This window comes from Oncorhynchus gorbuscha, linkage group LG19, assembly GCF_021184085.1.
Source record: "Oncorhynchus gorbuscha isolate QuinsamMale2020 ecotype Even-year linkage group LG19, OgorEven_v1.0, whole genome shotgun sequence".
Taxonomy (NCBI): Eukaryota; Metazoa; Chordata; class Actinopteri; order Salmoniformes; family Salmonidae; genus Oncorhynchus; species Oncorhynchus gorbuscha.
The window spans coordinates 170,338-187,837 of record NC_060191.1 but is presented as its reverse complement, the minus strand read 5'-3'; the positions used below and the strand labels follow the sequence as shown (position 1 = coordinate 187,837).

Genomic DNA, 17,500 nt, shown 5'->3' with positions numbered 1-17,500 from the left:
ATCTATCTAGCATCACACAGTACAGACTGCCACTGAGTGTGTTGATATAACGAAGGGTTGTTGTTGTGTCTGAGTGTTGTTGAGGCGTGGCGGTGATGATGAGGATGATCCTGTCAAGCCCTGAGGAGGAGTCAGTCAGTAGGCCAGCTCAGCCTAGCTCAACTCACCCCAAATGACACCCTATTGCCTATTTAGTGCACTACTTTTGACCAGAGCCTTATGGGCGCTAATAAGGAATACTGAGGGTGCTATTTGGGATGCAACCATGGCCCAGCCAAGGCCCAGGCTCTGAGACCACCCCCCACCCTCCCTACAGCCCTGGAATCCCATCCACTCACACTTTAACACTACTGACATCCAGATCAACACATAGGTCAACCTACTAGTGCTGTAGGAGGAGGATCCAGGTCAACACAGAGGTCAACCTACTAGTGCTGTAGGAGGAGGATCCAGGTCAACACAGAGGTCAACCTACTAGTGCTGTAGGAGGAGGATCCAGGTCAACACAGAGGTCAACTTACTAGTGCTGTAGGAGGAGGATCCAGGTCAACACAGAGGTCAACCTACTAGTGCTGTAGGAGGAGGATCCAGGTCAACACAGAGGTCAACCTACTAGTGCTGTAGGAGGAGGATCCAGGTCAACACAGAGGTCAACCTACTAGTGCTGTAGGAGGAGGATGGAGCACAAAGTTACATAAACGGCCATCTCAGTATTATACAATAACTAAACACCATGTTGTTTCAATTATTTATCCTTTCCTTGAGATCAATTATTGAGAAGGGTTGTTTTTGTGATGCGACCATACGACGTGATGTTGCACAAGGGAGACGAGGGGAGATGAGAACACGAGCGGGGGGTTGGAGGAGTGTGACAGGGCCAGATGCTTCTATTTTGAGAGTCCTGTCAAATACAGCAGCACCAGCCCCTCTGTTTCCCTGTCTATCAGCCATCCGTCCTGTGAGTGAGGGGTACTGAAAGAGAGGAAGAGCGAGAGAGAGGGAGAGAAAGCGCTGCAGGGAGTCTTCATGAATCCTCTTCATGCCCCGCTGCCCTGATTGCTTTCTATTTTTAGCACTGCTCCGTTCGCTGCCACCAAGCGCTCCATCACCACGGGAACGCCAGACAGCGGCGAAGTGGGAAACGGACAGACTTTGTCACCGTGTTTGTGTTCCAAATAGCACCCTATTCCCTATATAGTGCACTACTGTTTTTAAGACAAAAGGGTACCATTTAGGAAGCATGTCATTAGTTTCTGTGTAAAAACCAGTGGTAGTGTTACCTGCCTACGACGCAACAGGAAGGGAAGCTGGCAGCAGACATCTCTAACTAACACAGCTCTCACGTTGATAAAAACACCTGGGCCACTTCATTGGTTAACTGGCAAAGTGCCAAGAACAAATCACCCAACTAAAACAGGTCGCAATATGAATGGGCCACGATGTGTTTAACATGTCCATACAACAACCTGGTTATTACATTAGAAAGTCCTGGGTTGGAGGTTGGTGGAGGCTGAATGTGTGATGCCTTTCTCCTCTCCATCTCGATGTTAACTCTGCTGTCAGTGTGATGCCTTTCTCCTCTCCATCTCAATGTTAACTCTGCCTGTCTCCTCTCCATCTCGATGTTAACTCTGCCTGTCTCCACTCCATCTCAATGTTAACTCTGCTGTCAGTGTGATGCCTGTCTCCACTCCATCTCAATGTTAACTCTGCTGTCAGTGTGATGCCTGTCTCCACTCCATCTCAATGTTAACTCTGCTGTCAGTGTGATGCCTGTCTCCACTACATCTCAATGTTAACTCTGCTGTTAGTGTGATGCCTGTCTCCACTACATCTCAATGTTAACTCTGCCTGTCTCCACTCCATCTCAATGTTAACTCTGCCTGTCTCCACTCCATCTCAATGTTAACTCTGCCTGTCTCCACTACATCTCTATGTTAACTCTGCCTGTCTCCTCTCCATCTCAATGTTAACTCTGCTGTCAGTGTGATGCCTGTCTCCACTCCATCTCAATGTTAACTCTGCTGTCAGTGTGATGCCTGTCTCCACTCCATCTCAATGTTAACTCTGCTGTTAGTGTGATGCCTGTCTCCACTACATCTCAATGTTAACTCTGCCTGTCTCCACTCCATCTCAATGTTAACTCTGCCTGTCTCCACTACATCTCAATGTTAACTCTGCTGTTAGTGTGATGCCTGTCTCCACTACATCTCAATGTTAACTCTGCCTGTCTCCACTCCATCTCAATGTTAACTCTGCCTGTCTCCACTCCATCTCAATGTTAACTCTGCCTGTCTCCACTACATCTCAATGTTAACTCTGCCTGTCTCCACTACATCTCAATGTTAACTCTGCTGTTAGTGTGATGCCTGTCTCCACTCCATCTCAATGTTAACTCTGCCTGTCTCCACTCCATCTCAATGTTAACTCTGCCTGTCTCCACTCCATCTCAATGTTAACTCTGCCTGTCTCCACTCCATCTCAATGTTAACTCTGCCTGTCTCCACTCCATCTCAATGTTAACTCTGCCTGTCTCCACTACATCTCTATGTTAACTCTGCCTGTCTCCTCTCCATCTCAATGTTAACTCTGCTGTCAGTGTGATGCCTGTCTCCACTCCATCTCAATGTTAACTCTGCTGTCAGTGTGATGCCTGTCTCCACTCCATCTCAATGTTAACTCTGCTGTCAGTGTGATGCCTGTCTCCACTCCATCTCAATGTTAACTCTGCTGTCAGTGTGATGCCTTTCTCCTCTACATCTCAATGTTAACTCTGCTGTCGGTGTGATGCCTGTCTCCACTCCATCTCAATGTTAACTCTGCTGTCAGTGTGATGCCTTTCTCCATTAGGCTGCCGGACCAAGACAAGGCCAGGTGGCTGGCTAGGGGGACTCTTAGGCTATGTCCCAAATGGCACTCTATTCCCGATATAGTGCACTGCTTTTGTCCAGGCCCAGAGGGCCCGTAGTGCACTATGTAGGGAATAGGGTGCCATTTGGGACCGAGCCTTACAGAAAGACTATATGCTGGGATACTGTGTGCTGTTGGCTACAAGGCCTTACCTTTATACCCTTTTCATACAAACTTGAACTGTTCTGTACTGGCTCAGATATACAGCTGGCTCAGCTGGCTCAGATATACAGCTGGCTCAGCTGGCTCAGATATACAGCTCGGCTCAGCTGGGTAAGCTATACAGCTCGGCTCAGCTGGCTCAGATATACAGCTCGGCTCAGCTGGCTCAGATATACAGCTCGGCTCAGCTGGCTCAGATATACAGCTCGGCTCAGCTGGCTCAAATATACAGCTCGGCTCAGCTGGCTCAGATATACAGCTGGCTCAACTGGCTCAGCTATACAGCTCGGCTCAGCTGGGTAAGCTATGCAGCTCGGCTCAGCTGGCTCTGATATACAGCTCGGCTCAGCTGGCTCAGATATACAGCTCGGCTCAGCTGGCTCAGATATACAGCTTGGCTCAGCTGGCTCAGATATACAGCTCGGCTCAGCTGGCTCAGATATACAGCTCGGCTCAGCTGGCTCAGATATACAGCTCGGCTCAGCTGGTTAAGCTATACAGCTCGGCTCAGCTGGCTCAGATATACAGCTCGGCTCAGCTGGCTCAGATATACAGCTCGGCTCAGCTGGCTCAGATATACAGCTCGGCTCAGCTGGCTCAGATATACAGCTCGGCTCAGCTGGCTCAGATATACAGCTCGGCTCAGCTGGGTAAGCTATACAGCTCGACCAGATTCTTTCCCTGTTCATAAGTCATTCTACGATACTTATCAAAAGCCACCGGCTTCAAAATCCATGAACCCTTCCATGAACTCATCCAAGAGGAGATAAGGACCCACTGGACACACACTGGCCTTAATAAGTCTGTAGATGGAACACCATGAAGAGGAGACGAGGACCCACTGGACACACACTGGCCTTAATAAGTCTGTAGATGGAACACCATGAAGAGGAGACGAGGACCCACTGGACACACACTGGCCTTAATAAGTCTGTAGATGGAACACCATGAAGAGGAGACGAGGACCCACTGGACACACACTGGCCTTAATAAGTTTGTAGATGGAACACCATGAAGAGGACACGAGGACCCACTGGACACACACTGGCCTTAATAAGTCTGTAGATGGAACACCATGAAGAGGACACGAGGACCCACTGGACACACACTGGCCTTAATAAGTCTGTAGATGGAACACCATGAAGAGGACACGAGGACCCACTGGACACACACTGGCCTTAATAAGTCTGTAGATGGAACACCATGAAGAGGAGACGAGGACCCACTGGACACACACTGGCCTTAATAAGTCTGTAGATGGAACACCATGAAGAGGAGACGAGGACCCACTGGACACACACTGGCCTTAATAAGTCTGTAGATGGAACACCATGAAGAGGAGACGAGGACCCACTGAACACACACTGGCCTTAATAAGTCTGTAGATGGAACACCATGAAGAGGAGACGAGGACCCAATGGACACACACTGGCCTTAATAAGTCTGTAGATGGAACACCATGAAGAGGAGATGAGGACCCACTGAACATACACTGGCCTTAATAAGTCTGTAGATGGAACACCATGAAGAGGAGACGAGGACCCACTGGACACACACTGGCCTTAATAAGTCTGTAGATGGAACACCATGAAGAGGAGACGAGGACCCACTGGACACACACTGGCCTTAATAAGTCTGTAGATGGAACACCATGAAGAGGAGACGAGGACCCACTGAACACACACTGGCCTTAATAAGTCTGTAGATGGAACACCATGAAGAGGAGACGAGGACCCAATGGACACACACTGGCCTTAATAAGTCTGTAGATGGAACACCATGAAGAGGAGATGAGGACCCACTGAACATACACTGGCCTTAATAAGTCTGTAGATGGAACACCATGAAGAGGAGACGAGGACCCACTGAACACACACTGGCTGAATCAACATTCAATGAAATGACGTTGAACCAACGTGGAATAGACGTTGAACAAACGTGGAATAGACGTTGAACCGACGTGGAATAGACGTTGAACCGACGTGGAATAGACGTTGAACCGACGTGGAATAGACGTTGAACCGATGTGGAATAGACGTTGAACCGACGTGGAATAGACGTTGAACCGACGTGGAATAGACGTTGAACTGATGTCTGTCACCAGTGGGGAGCTACAGACTGAAACATCCACCATGTCTAGCAGCCAGTCCACTTCTTCTGTCTAAAATAAAATCTATTTTCTGCACGCTAGTAAAGTCACCAAACAGTTTCTGAAAGTTCATGATCAAACTAATAGTGGTACAATAGATGGAACAACACAAGGGCACCTGGGCTCCCCATCTCCCACTGCAATGTAAATCAGTAGATAGAACAGCACAAGGGTGCCTGGGCTCCCCATCTCCCACTGCAATGTAAATCAGAAGATAGAACAGCACAAGGGTGCCTGGGCTCCCCATCTCCCACTGCAATGTAAATCAGTAGATAGAACAGCACAAGGGTGCCTGGGCTCCCCATCTCCCACTGCAATGTAAATCAGTAGATAGAACAGCACAAGGGTGCCTGGGCTCCCCATCTCCCACTGCAATGTAAATCAGTAGATAGAACAGCACAAGGGTGCCTGGGCTCCCCATCTCCCACTGCAATGTAAATCAGTAGATAGAACAGCACAAGGGTGCCTGGGCTCCCCATCTCCCACTGCAATGTAAATCAGTAGATAGAACAGCACAAGGGTGCCTGGGCTCCCCATCTCCCACTGCAATGTAAATCAGTAGATAGAACAGCACAAGGGTGCCTGGGCTCCCCATCTCCCACTGCAATGTAAATGCATCAATAACAACAATTCATATTTCATAGCCTGTCAAATGAAGCGTGTTTGATCCTTTTCAAGTCATGCAAACCAAGGCAAAGGTTCTGTGTCTTTCAAGGCCATGTGGCTGTAGAAACAAACAAAACAAGGAACTAAAAAAGTGACTATTGTTAATTGAACCAGTACAGTAGCTCTTGACTTATCCAGCAGAGACATCAGGCAGCAGGGCAGGTATGGCATAGGAGATGTGGCTAAGTGGCTAGCTTCAAAGCAAATCATAACAGTGCTGAAATTGTACAGTTTCACCACAACAACTGCAACCCCCCCACCCTACGGCCAGCCAAGCTAAAAACCAGTTGGTCAAACCCACAGACGGTGTCCCAAATGGCACCCTATTCCCTATACAGTGCATATATAGTGCACTACTTTTGACCAGAACCCTCTGGGGCCTGGTCAAAAGTAGTACACTATATAGGGAATAGGATGCCATTTGCGACTCAACCCAGACCTGTAAAGTCTGCTCCACTTTGTTTTCAGAAGGCTGTTTTTGCTTAAACAAACAGTGGTGTCTTACTTCATTCTGCCCGGCAACAGTCCTCTTAACTCAGTGACACCTGCCTGTCAGAGTGTCAGCTATCGATGACGGACAACGTGTCCAGGAACAACACTACCTTTGTGTGTTTGCATGCCAATCTCTCAGAGGACTTTAATGAAGACGGACAGGAAATGGGGGGGGGGGATCGCACAGAAAATGACCACATATAGATTCTAGAATCCAAAGGGAATGTTTTTATTAAGGGGCTTTTATCAATGCATAAGAATTACTCAGAGAAACAGAGATTATTTCAAGATAAACCAAAAGGAAGATCATAAGGATTATTATAATTTAGTTCTGCAAAGAATAAGGCAAGCAGAGTTTTGTTAGTGTTAATAAATGTGCTGTTTCTTTGCAGCTTGCGTCAAAGGTAAACATAGACTAAAGCATTGATGCTAAACATAGGCTAAAGCATTGATGCTAAACATAGGCTAAAGCATTGATGGTAAACATAGACTAAAGCATTGATGCTAAACATAGGCTAAAGCATTGATGCTAAACATAGACTAAAGCATTGATGGTAAACATAGGCTAAAGCATTGATGGTAAACATAGACTAAAGCATTGATGGTAAACATAGACTAAAGCATTGATGGTAAACATAGACTAAAGCATTGATGGTAAACATAGGCTAAAGCATTGATGGTAAACATAGACTAAAGCATTGATGGTAAACATAGACTAAAGCATTGATGGTAAACATAGACTAAAGCATTGATGGTAAACATAGGCTAAAGCATTGATGGTAAACATAGGCTAAAGCATTGATGGTAAACATAGACTAAAGCATTGATGGTAAACATAGACTAAAGCATTGATGGTAAACATAGACTAAAGCATTGATGGTAAACATAGACTAAAGCATTGATGGTAAACATAGGCTAAAGCATTGATGCTAAACATAGACTAAAGCATTGATGGTAAACATAGACTAAAGCATTGATGGTAAACATAGACTAAAGCATTGATGCAAAACATAGACTAAAGCATTGATGGTAAACATAGACTAAAGCATTGATGGTAAACATAGACTAAAGCATTGATGGTAAACATAGACTAAAGCATTGATGGTAAACATAGGCTAAAGCATTGATGGTAAACATAGACTAAAGCATTGATGGTAAACATAGACTAAAGCATTGATGGTAAACATAGGCTAAAGCATTGATGGTAAACATAGGCTAAAGCATTGATGGTAAACATAGGCTAAAGCATTGATGGTAAACATAGACTAAAGCATTGATGGTAAACATAGGCTAAAGCATTGATGGTAAACATAGACTAAAGCATTGATGGTAAACATAGGCTAAAGCATTGATGGTAAACATAGGCTAAAGCATTGATGGTAAACATAGGCTAAAGCATTGATGGTAAACATAGACTAAAGCATTGATGGTAAACATAGACTAAAGCATTGATGGTAAACATAGACTAAAGCATTGATGGTAAACATAGGCTAAAGCATTGATGGTAAACATAGACTAAAGCATTGATGGTAAACATAGGCTAAAGCATTGATGGTAAACATAGACTAAAGCATTGATGGTAAACATAGACTAAAGCATTGATGGTAAACATAGACTAAAGCATTGATGGTAAACATAGACTAAAGCATTGATGGTAAACATAGGCTAAAGCATTGATGGTAAACATAGACTAAAGCATTGATGGTAAACATAGGCTAAAGCATTGATGGTAAACATAGACTAAAGCATTGATGGTAAACATAGGCTAAAGCATCGATGGTAAACATAGGCTAAAGCATCGATGGTAAACATAGGCTAAAGCATTGATGGTAAACATAGGCTAAAGCATTGATGGTAAACATAGGCTAAAGCATTGATGGTAAACATAGGCTAAAGCATCGATGGTAAACATAGGCTAAAGCATCGATGGTAAACATAGACTAAAGCATTGATGGTAAACATAGACTAAAGCATTGATGGTAAACATAGACTAAAGCATTGATGGTAAACATAGACTAAAGCATTGATGGTAAACATAGGCTAAAGCATTGATGGTAAACATACACTAAAGCATTGATGGTAAACATAGACTAAAGCATTGATGGTAAACATAGACTAAAGCATTGATGGTAAACATAGACTAAAGCATTGATGGTAAACATAGGCTAAAGCATTGATGGTAAACATACACTAAAGCATTGATGGTAAACATAGACTAAAGCATTGATGGTAAACATAGATTAAAGCATTGATGCTAAACATAGACTAAAGCATTGATGGTAAGACTCTGTCTGCCTCGCAAGATGAATTCTAAATCATTTCTGGGAACCCTCTTATTTGGTCGAGGCACATTATTTTACTTTGGCAACTGGTTATTTGGACTTGCAGGCCACTCCTAACCTCCTAGGTTTACAGGTATGTTACCAGACAGAGAGAGAGGAGGTATTTCCTGGTGCGGGATTGTTTTTTCAAAGAGAGACACAATAAACACAATTGTCTTTCATGTGCTTCCCCAATTGTTATTTTAACCACAAAGTCTCCACAATGACTACAAATTAGCTTAAATGTATATTACAAAGTACTATAAAAACTGACACTATAATTCCCCTGATCCCTAAAGTGTGTTTATACACAATCTGCCAGCTCATGTGGTTAAGTCATTAAACAGGTATTATTGTTTACTGCCGTAATTTGACGAGACACAAAAGGGAAAAAATGTAATGTCATTTCCGTGACCTCACAGCAAAATGATGAACCGTTTTAGCTTGTGGCGCAGCAAAACCAAGAGGGAGGTATAATTCTTATTTATACAGCGTTCCCTAGAGAGATCCTCAGCTTTAAACCAACAAACCTGAGCTGCCTTTCGCTGACAAGTTGTGTGTTTTCAAAAGAGTTAGTGGAGCTCATAACTCTGAAGAAATGAAAGGTGCTTTAAGTCGTCCATTAACTGTTCAACTGAGAAGCCCTAACAGTGAGGCCTTGCCTTTTGTCTCTGAATTAACGCTAATAACACAATAAATAACCAAAGGTAGTTCTTAGAGAACAATATTGTAGCCTATGTCTTTGTGAGGAAAATAACACACAATATATAGCATCATCAACTTACAATACAACAGAAAAAGATTGCATTGGTTTTGTATGATATTCTCAACAGTGTGTGTTCGTGTTCTGTCGGGGTTGCACACGTCTGGCTCTCTGTTAGGAGAGGTCAAACAGGAAGGAAGGATTCTGATAGATACTACTGCTCTGGCTTACCATTATTTGAGTAAGGGGTCCCCTGAAGGGGTACGAGGGGTGAGAGGGGCCTTGGGGGCGGGGTGGAGGTTCAAAGGTCATAATAGGCCTAACTGATGTCATTAGCAGGTCATCAGTATGGTCAGGAAATGCTGTGTGGATACACAGAGGTAACCCTGGGATGACAGAGGTCACAGCACATTCATTGTATTAATAACTCATTGATGGAAGGTCATTGTACCACCCTGCAGACAGACACACACTACTGGTTGAGGACAAGATGTCTGTTGAAGGATTTATCCACACGTATCTTAACGTTAACACTCATGAGAATAGAAGGATAGAAAGGACTTTGGAATGTCCTGCAGTTCATTTGGAATGAAGTGTTAGAAATAGTTTGATTATGGTTGAGTGTATGCTGGTGTGTGTGGTTGAGTGTATGCTGGTGTGTGTGGTTGAGTGTATGCTGGTGTGTGTGGTTGAGCGTATGCTGGTGTGTGTGGTTGAGTGTATGCTGGTGTGTGTGGTTGAGTGTATGCTGGTGTGTGTGGTTGAGCGTATGCTGGTGTGTGTGGTTGAGTGTATGCTGGTGTGTGTGGTTGAGTGTATGCTGGTGTGTGTGGTTGAGTGTATGCTGGTGTGTGTGGTTGAGTGTATGCTGGTGTGTGTAGTTGAGTGTATGCTGTTGTGTGTGGTTGAGTGAATGCTGTTGTGCGTGATCGCGTGTGTTTGTACGCGACATGGTCGCCGTTTACGAGTTCAGTCCCAACTTTTTTCATGTTTTCCTTTATTGAACAGAAAGTTCATATTATTATCACCTATGACCGCCAAGCAGTTCATAATATTATCACCTATGAACGCCAAAGCAGTTCATACTATTATCATCTATGACCGCCAAGCAGCTCATAATATTATCATCTATGACCGCCAAGCAGTTCATAATATTATCACCTATGACCGCCAAGCAGTTCAAACTATTATCACCTATGACCGCCAAGCAGTTCATACTATTATCACCTATTACCACCAAGCAGTTCATACTATTATCACCTATGACCACCAAGCAGGGTCATACTATTATCACCTATGACCGCCAAGCAGTTGATGCTATTATCATTTATGACCGCCAAGCAGTTCATACTATTATCACCTATTAGCGCCAAGCAGTTCATAATATTATCACCTATGACCGCCAAGCAGTTCATAATATTATCACCTATGACCGCCAAGCAGTTCATACTATTATCACCTATTAGCGCCAAGCAGTTCATAATATTATCACCTATGACCGCCAAGCAGTTCATACTATTATCACCTTTTAGCGCCAAGCAGTTCATACTATTATCACCTATTAGCGCCAAGCAGTTCATAATATTATCACCTATGACCGCTAAGCAGTTCATAATATTATCACCTATGACCGCCAAGCAGTTCATACTATTATCACCTATGACCGCCAAGCAGTTGATGCTATTATCATTTATGACCGCCAAGCAGTTCATACTATTATCACCTATTAGCGCCAAGCAGTTCATACTATTATCACCTATGACCGCCAAGCAGTTCATAATATTATCACCTATGACCACCAAGCAGTTCATACTATTATCAGCTGTGACCGCCAAACAGTTCATACTATTATGTGTGTGCGTGGGTGCGTGTGTGGCCGGACCTGTTTTCCTCAGTGGGAAGTCCTGTCCGTCCTGAGGGGAGGGGAGTGTATAGTGGCAGACAGGAGACATGCCTCCCAGGGGAGAAGAACTCTGGTCCAGAGACGTGTGGTGGGAGGACCTGGACACAGAACACACAGCGCCAACACGTCACAAATCTTGGTTTAGTTCTTCTTGCCAGGTGCAAATAGTGATATATATAAATATTTATGCATAATTTTGAATGATAAATAGTAACTACAAAAGTTCATTATCCTGAAAAAAAATGGTGTGCTTGCTTTAGACTTCCAAAAGTATTTTTCTAGTAGTGGAAGAAGTTACTAGACTGAATCACAACAGTGGGTAGTGGAAGAAGTTACTAGACAGAATCACAACAGTGGGTAGTGGAAGACGTTACTAGACTGAATCACAACAGTGGGTAGTGGAAGACGTTACTAGACAGAATCACAACAGTGGGTAGTGGAAGAAGTTACTAGACAGAATCACAACAGTGGGTAGTGGAAGACGCTACTAGACTGAATCACAACAGTGTGTAGTGGAAGACGTTACTAGACAGAATCACAACAGTGGGTACTTACGTGTACCAGAGCTTGGGGTGGTGGATGAGCATGTGTGTGGCTCCGGCAGTGGACAGGTCCTTGTTTGATTTACTCAACAGAAACTCTTGGAGTTTCTGCTTCACCTCATTACTGGCCACAGCACCTGTGAGACCAGCAGCCAGAGAGAGACAGGGATTGGGGTCACCCTGGGGCTCAGGGGGTACAGACTCAGAGAGAGACCGGGATTGGGGTCACCCTGGGGCTCAGGGGGTACAGACTCAGAGAGAGACCGGGATTGGGGTCACCCTGGGGCTCAGGGGTTACAGACTCAGAGAGAGACCGGGATTGGGGTCACCCTGGGGCTCAGGGGGTACAGACTCAGAGAGAGACCGGGATTGGGGTCACCCTGGGGCTCAGGAGGTACAGACTCAGAGAGAGACCGGGATTGGGGTCACCCTGGGGCTCAGTGGGTACAGACTCAGAGAGAGACCGGGATTGGGGACACCCTGGGGCTCAGTGGGTACAGACTCAGAGAGAGACAGGGATTGGGGTCACCATGGGGCTCAGGGGGTACAGACTCAGAGAGAGACAGGGATTGGGGTCACCCTGGGGCTCAGGGGGTACATACTTAGAGATATCGTGTCCCCTATGGCACACTATTCACTTTGTAGTGCACTGCTTTTGTCAAATAAAAAAATAAAAAATAGCACACTATATAGGGTATAGGGTGCCATTGGGGACGCAGAGACTGTATTCCTATAGTAGATTTCATCACATCCACACATATTGTTGCATTGAAATGTTAGAGACTGGGTTTAGTTATTCCATAGTATGTTTTCATCACCTCCACACATTGTATTGCCCCGAAATATCTCACATTGTACAGTTTTTGACTATATCCATAACTAGCACACCAATTATCAGGTATTTCATTTCTCATAGAATTGATATTTCTGAGTGGATCCACACGTAACGTAGGAACATCTCCCTCTAGTGGGGGAAGAACATGCAACAATAAAGCCCAAGCCACAGCCTTGGCTAGTGTTTCATTAGTCATCACTAGTCACTACAGCCTTGGCTAGTGTTTCATTAGTCATCACTAGTCACTACAGCCTTGGCTAGTGTTTCATTAGTCATCACTAGTCACTACAGCCTTGGCTAGTGTTTCATTAGTCATCACTAGTCACTATAGCCTTGGCTAGTGTTTCATTAGTCATCACTAGTCACTACAGCCTTGGCTAGTGTTTCATTAGTCATCACTAGTCACTACAGCCTTGGCTAGTGTTTCATTAGTCATCACTAGTCACTACAGCCTTGGCTAGTGTTTCATTAGTCATCACTAGTCACTACAGCCTTGGCTAGTGTTTCATTAGTCATCACTAGTCACTACAGCCTTGGCTAGTGTTTCATTAGTCATCACTAGTCACTACAGCCTTGGCTAGTGTTTCATTAGTAATCACTAGTCACTACAGCCTTGGCTAGTGTTTCATTAGTCATCACTAGTCACTACAGCCTTGGCTAGTGTTTCATTAGTAATCACTAGTCACTACAGCCTTGGCTAGTGTTCCATTAGTCATCACTAGTCACTACAGCCTTGGCTAGTGTTTCATTAGTCATCACTAGTCACTACAGCCTTGGCTAGTGTTTCATTAGTCATCACTAGTCACTACAGCCTTGGCTAGTGTTTCATTAGTCATCACTAGTCACTACAGCCTTGGCTAGTGTTTCATTAGTCATCACTAGTCACTACAGCCTTGGCTAGTGTTTCATTAGTCATCACTAGTCACTACAGCCTTGGCTAGTGTTTCATTAGTCATCACTAGTCACTACAGCCTTGGCTAGTGTTTCATTAGTCATCACTAGTCACTACAGCCTTGGCTAGTGTTTCATTAGTCATCACTAGTCACTACAGCCTTGGCTAGTGTTTCATTAGTCATCACTAGTCACTATAGCCTTGGCTAGTGTTTCATTAGTCATCACTAGTCACTACAGCCTTGGCTAGTGTTTCATTAGTCATCACTAGTCACTACAGCCTTGGCTAGTGTTTCATTAGTCATCACTAGTCACTACAGCCTTGGCTAGTGTTTCATTAGTCATCACTAGTCACTACAGCCTTGGCTAGTGTTTCATTAGTCATCACTAGTCACTACAGCCTTGGCTAGTGTTTCATTAGTCATCACTAGTCACTACAGCCTTGGCTAGTGTTTCATTAGTCATCACTAGTCACTACAGCCTTGGCTAGTGTTTCATTAGTCATCACTAGTCACTACAGCCTTGGCTAGTGTTTCATTAGTCATCACTAGTCACTACAGCCTTGGCTAGTGTTTCATTAGTCATCACTAGTCACTACAGCCTTGGCTAGTGTTTCATTACTCATCACTAGTCACTACAGCCTTGGCTAGTGTTTCATTAGTCATCACTAGTCACTACAGCCTTGGCTAGTGTTTCATTACTCATCACTAGTCACTATAGCCTTGGCTAGTGTTTCATTAGTCATCACTAGTTACTACAGCCTTGGCTAGTGTTTCATTAGTCATCACTTGTCACTACAGCCCTGGCTCGTGTCTCATTCATGATCACTTGCCGCCCCATTGGTTGTTCATCTCAGTGTACAGTTATCAGTGATTGGTCAGAGAGTTAGCTATGGTGAGTGGATTCGGTGGTGAGCACTTACTCTCTCTGGTGCGCTCCTTGCCCCTGAGGCTGAGACAGAGGACATGCTGCTCCCTACGATGTCTCTCCTGCTCCTTCTCCTGCTGGCTCTGCTGCTGCTGCAGCTGCTGCCTCCTCTCCTTCTCCACCAGCTCCTGCTGCTGCTTCATGGCCTGCAGCTCCTGTTGCAGCTAACACACAGAGAGAGAGAGAGAGAGAGAGAGAGAGAGAGAGAGAGAGAGAGAGAGAGAGAGAGAGAGAGAGAGAGAGAGAGAGAGAGAGAGAGAGAGAGAGAAGAGAGAGAGAGAGAGAGAGAGAGAGAGAGAGAGAGAGAGAGAGAGAGACAGAGGGAGATACAGAGAGAGAAGGGGAGAGAGAGAGAGAGAGCGATGGAGGGAGAAGGAGAGAGAGAGAGAGAGAGACAGAGGGAGATACAGAGAGAGAAGGGGTGAGAGAGAGAGATGGAGGGCGGGAGAAGGAGAGAGAGGGAGAGAGAGGGAGATACAGAGAGAGAGAGAGAAGGTGTGAGAGAGAGAGATATGGAGGGAGAAGGAGAGAGAGTGAGAGAGAGGGAGATACAGAGAGAGAGAGAGAGAGAGAGAGAGAGAGAGAGAGAGAGAGAGAGAGAGAGAGAGAGAGAGAGAGAGAGAGAGAGAGAGAGAGATACAGAGAGAGAGAGAATGAGAGATACAGAGATCCAGTCAATCAGTCAGTCAGACAGTATGGACCCCAGCCATAGAGTAACACACTATAGTGGTGAAGGTGCTGTGTAGTGTTGTCCTGGTAAACAGGGGGAACTGTACTGAAAATAACTAGATCATATTGAAGTATTTACAGTGCATTCGGAAAATATTTGACTTTTTGTTACGTCACAGCCTTATTCTAAAATGGATTTGTTTTTTCCCCCTCATCAATCTACACACAATACCCCATACTGACGAAGCAAAAACAGGTTTTTCAACATTTTTGTAAATGTATTAAAAATAAAAACAGGAAATATCACATTTACATAAGTATCCAGACCCTTTACTCAGTACTTTGTTGAAGCACCTTTGGCAACAATTACAGCATTGCGTCTTCTTGGTTATGACTCTACAAACACCTGTATTTTGGGAGTTTCTCTCATTCTTCTCTGCAGATCCTATCAAGCTCTGTCAGTTTGGATGGGGAGCGTGGTTGGACCACTCAAGGACGTTAAAAGACTTGTCCCGAAGCCACTCCTGCGTTGTCTTGGCAGAGTGCTTAGGGTCATTGTCCTGTTGGAAGGTGGACCTTCACCCCAGTCTGAGGTCCTGAGCTCGATGGAGCAGGTTTTGATCTCTCTGTACTTTGCCCTGTTCATCTTTCCCTCAATCCTGACTAGTCTCCCAGTCCCTGCCACTGAAAAACATCCCCACAACATGATGCTGTCACCACCATGCTTCACCATCCTCCAGACATGACGCTTGGAATTCAGGCCAAAGAGTTCAATCTTGGTTTCATAAGACCAGAGAATCTTGTTTCTCATACTCTGGGAATCCTTAAGGTGCCTTTTGGCAAACTCCAAGCTGACTGCCATGTGCCTTTTACTGAGGAGTGGCTTCCATCTGCCCACTCTACCATTGGTGGAGTGCTGTAGAGATGGTTGTCCTTCTGGAAGATTCTCCCATCTCCACAGAGGAACTCTGGCACTCTGTCAGTGACTATCGGGTTCTTGGTCACCTCCCTCACCAAGGCCCCGATTGCTCAGTTTGGTCAAGCAGCCAGCTCTAGGATGAGTCTTGGTAGTTCCAAATAGCGCTGGGCGATATGACAATATATATTGTGCGACGATAGAAAAACGTCTATCGTTTCATATTATGCTCTATCTTTTATTTCGTCGCAAATCACACTCTTTTTTCATTTGGAAGGAAATTTGAAACAAACAAACATGGAGGAGAGTGAACGTGACACAGAGCACAGAGACACAGAGCCGTACCTAAAAGAGGGGCTACTTCGGTCGCATGGACGTGGTTTGGGTATGACAAGTCTGACATGGACCAGAAAACCGTCCTCTGCAAAATTTGCTACAGGCCGGTCCTGACAACAGGCTCAAACACTACTAACCTCTTTTACCACCATCGCAAGAATCTTGTGAGACAGTATGAAGAGAGTCTACGAATGAGACCCAAAAAGAAGAAATAGGCATTTACATGTGGTCATTTTATATAAACTATTTATTCATTGAATTTACAGAAAATGTGCTATATCGTGATATGTATCATTATCGGGATATGAAACTACCTATATCGGGATATGAGATTTTGGCCATATCGCCCAGCCCTAGTTCCAAACTTCTTCCATTTAATTCCATTTAAGAATGATGGAGGCCACTGTGTTCTTGGGGACCTTCAATGCTGCAGACGTTGTTTGGTATCCTGCTCCAGATCTGTGCCTCGACACAATCCTGTCTCGGAGCTCTACGGACAATTCCTTTGACCTCATGGCTTGGTTTTTGTTCTGACATGCACTGTCATCTGTGGGACCTTTATATATACAGGTGTGTGCCTTTCCAAATCATGTCCAATCAATTGAAATTACCGCAGGTGGACTCCAAACAAGTTGTAGAAACACCTCAAGGATGATCAATAGAAACAGTACACACCCGAGCTCACTTTCCAGTCTCAGCAGAAGGTCTGAATAATTATGTAAATAAGCTAATAACCTGTTTTAGCTTTGGCATTATGGGGTATTGTGTGTAGATTGATGATAATTGAATCCATTGTAGAATAAGGCTGTAATGTAATAAAATGTGTAAAAAGGGAAGGGGTCTGAATACATTACATTACATTTAAGTCATTTAGCAGACGCTCTTATCCAGAGCGACTTACAAATTGGATACTTTCTGGATGCAGTTGAAGCATTGTTTCCAGTGTGTATCTGTGACTGTTTTTCTCCTAGCGTAGCCTATACTCTAGCAACCTTGCATCAAAGATATAGTACCACACACACAAGAATGACAAACTACTATATATTCACTATTACAATACTATACTGTTACTATAGTA

General features: G+C 44.5%; 1 protein-coding gene across 1 annotated transcript in view; it reads right to left on the bottom strand.

Annotated features, from left to right (window-relative positions):
* hdac9b (histone deacetylase 9b) overlaps window positions 1-17,500 on the bottom strand; it is a 67,339-nt gene that overhangs the window by 17,825 nt on the left and 32,014 nt on the right. Inside the window, exons 3-5 of the mRNA XM_046315547.1 lie at window positions 14,497-14,665; window positions 11,862-11,985; window positions 11,286-11,404 (exon numbers count right to left, since the gene is read on the bottom strand). Of these exons, the coding sequence (XP_046171503.1) occupies window positions 11,286-11,404; window positions 11,862-11,985; window positions 14,497-14,665 (412 nt within the window). The remainder of the gene's footprint in view (window positions 1-11,285; window positions 11,405-11,861; window positions 11,986-14,496; window positions 14,666-17,500) is intronic.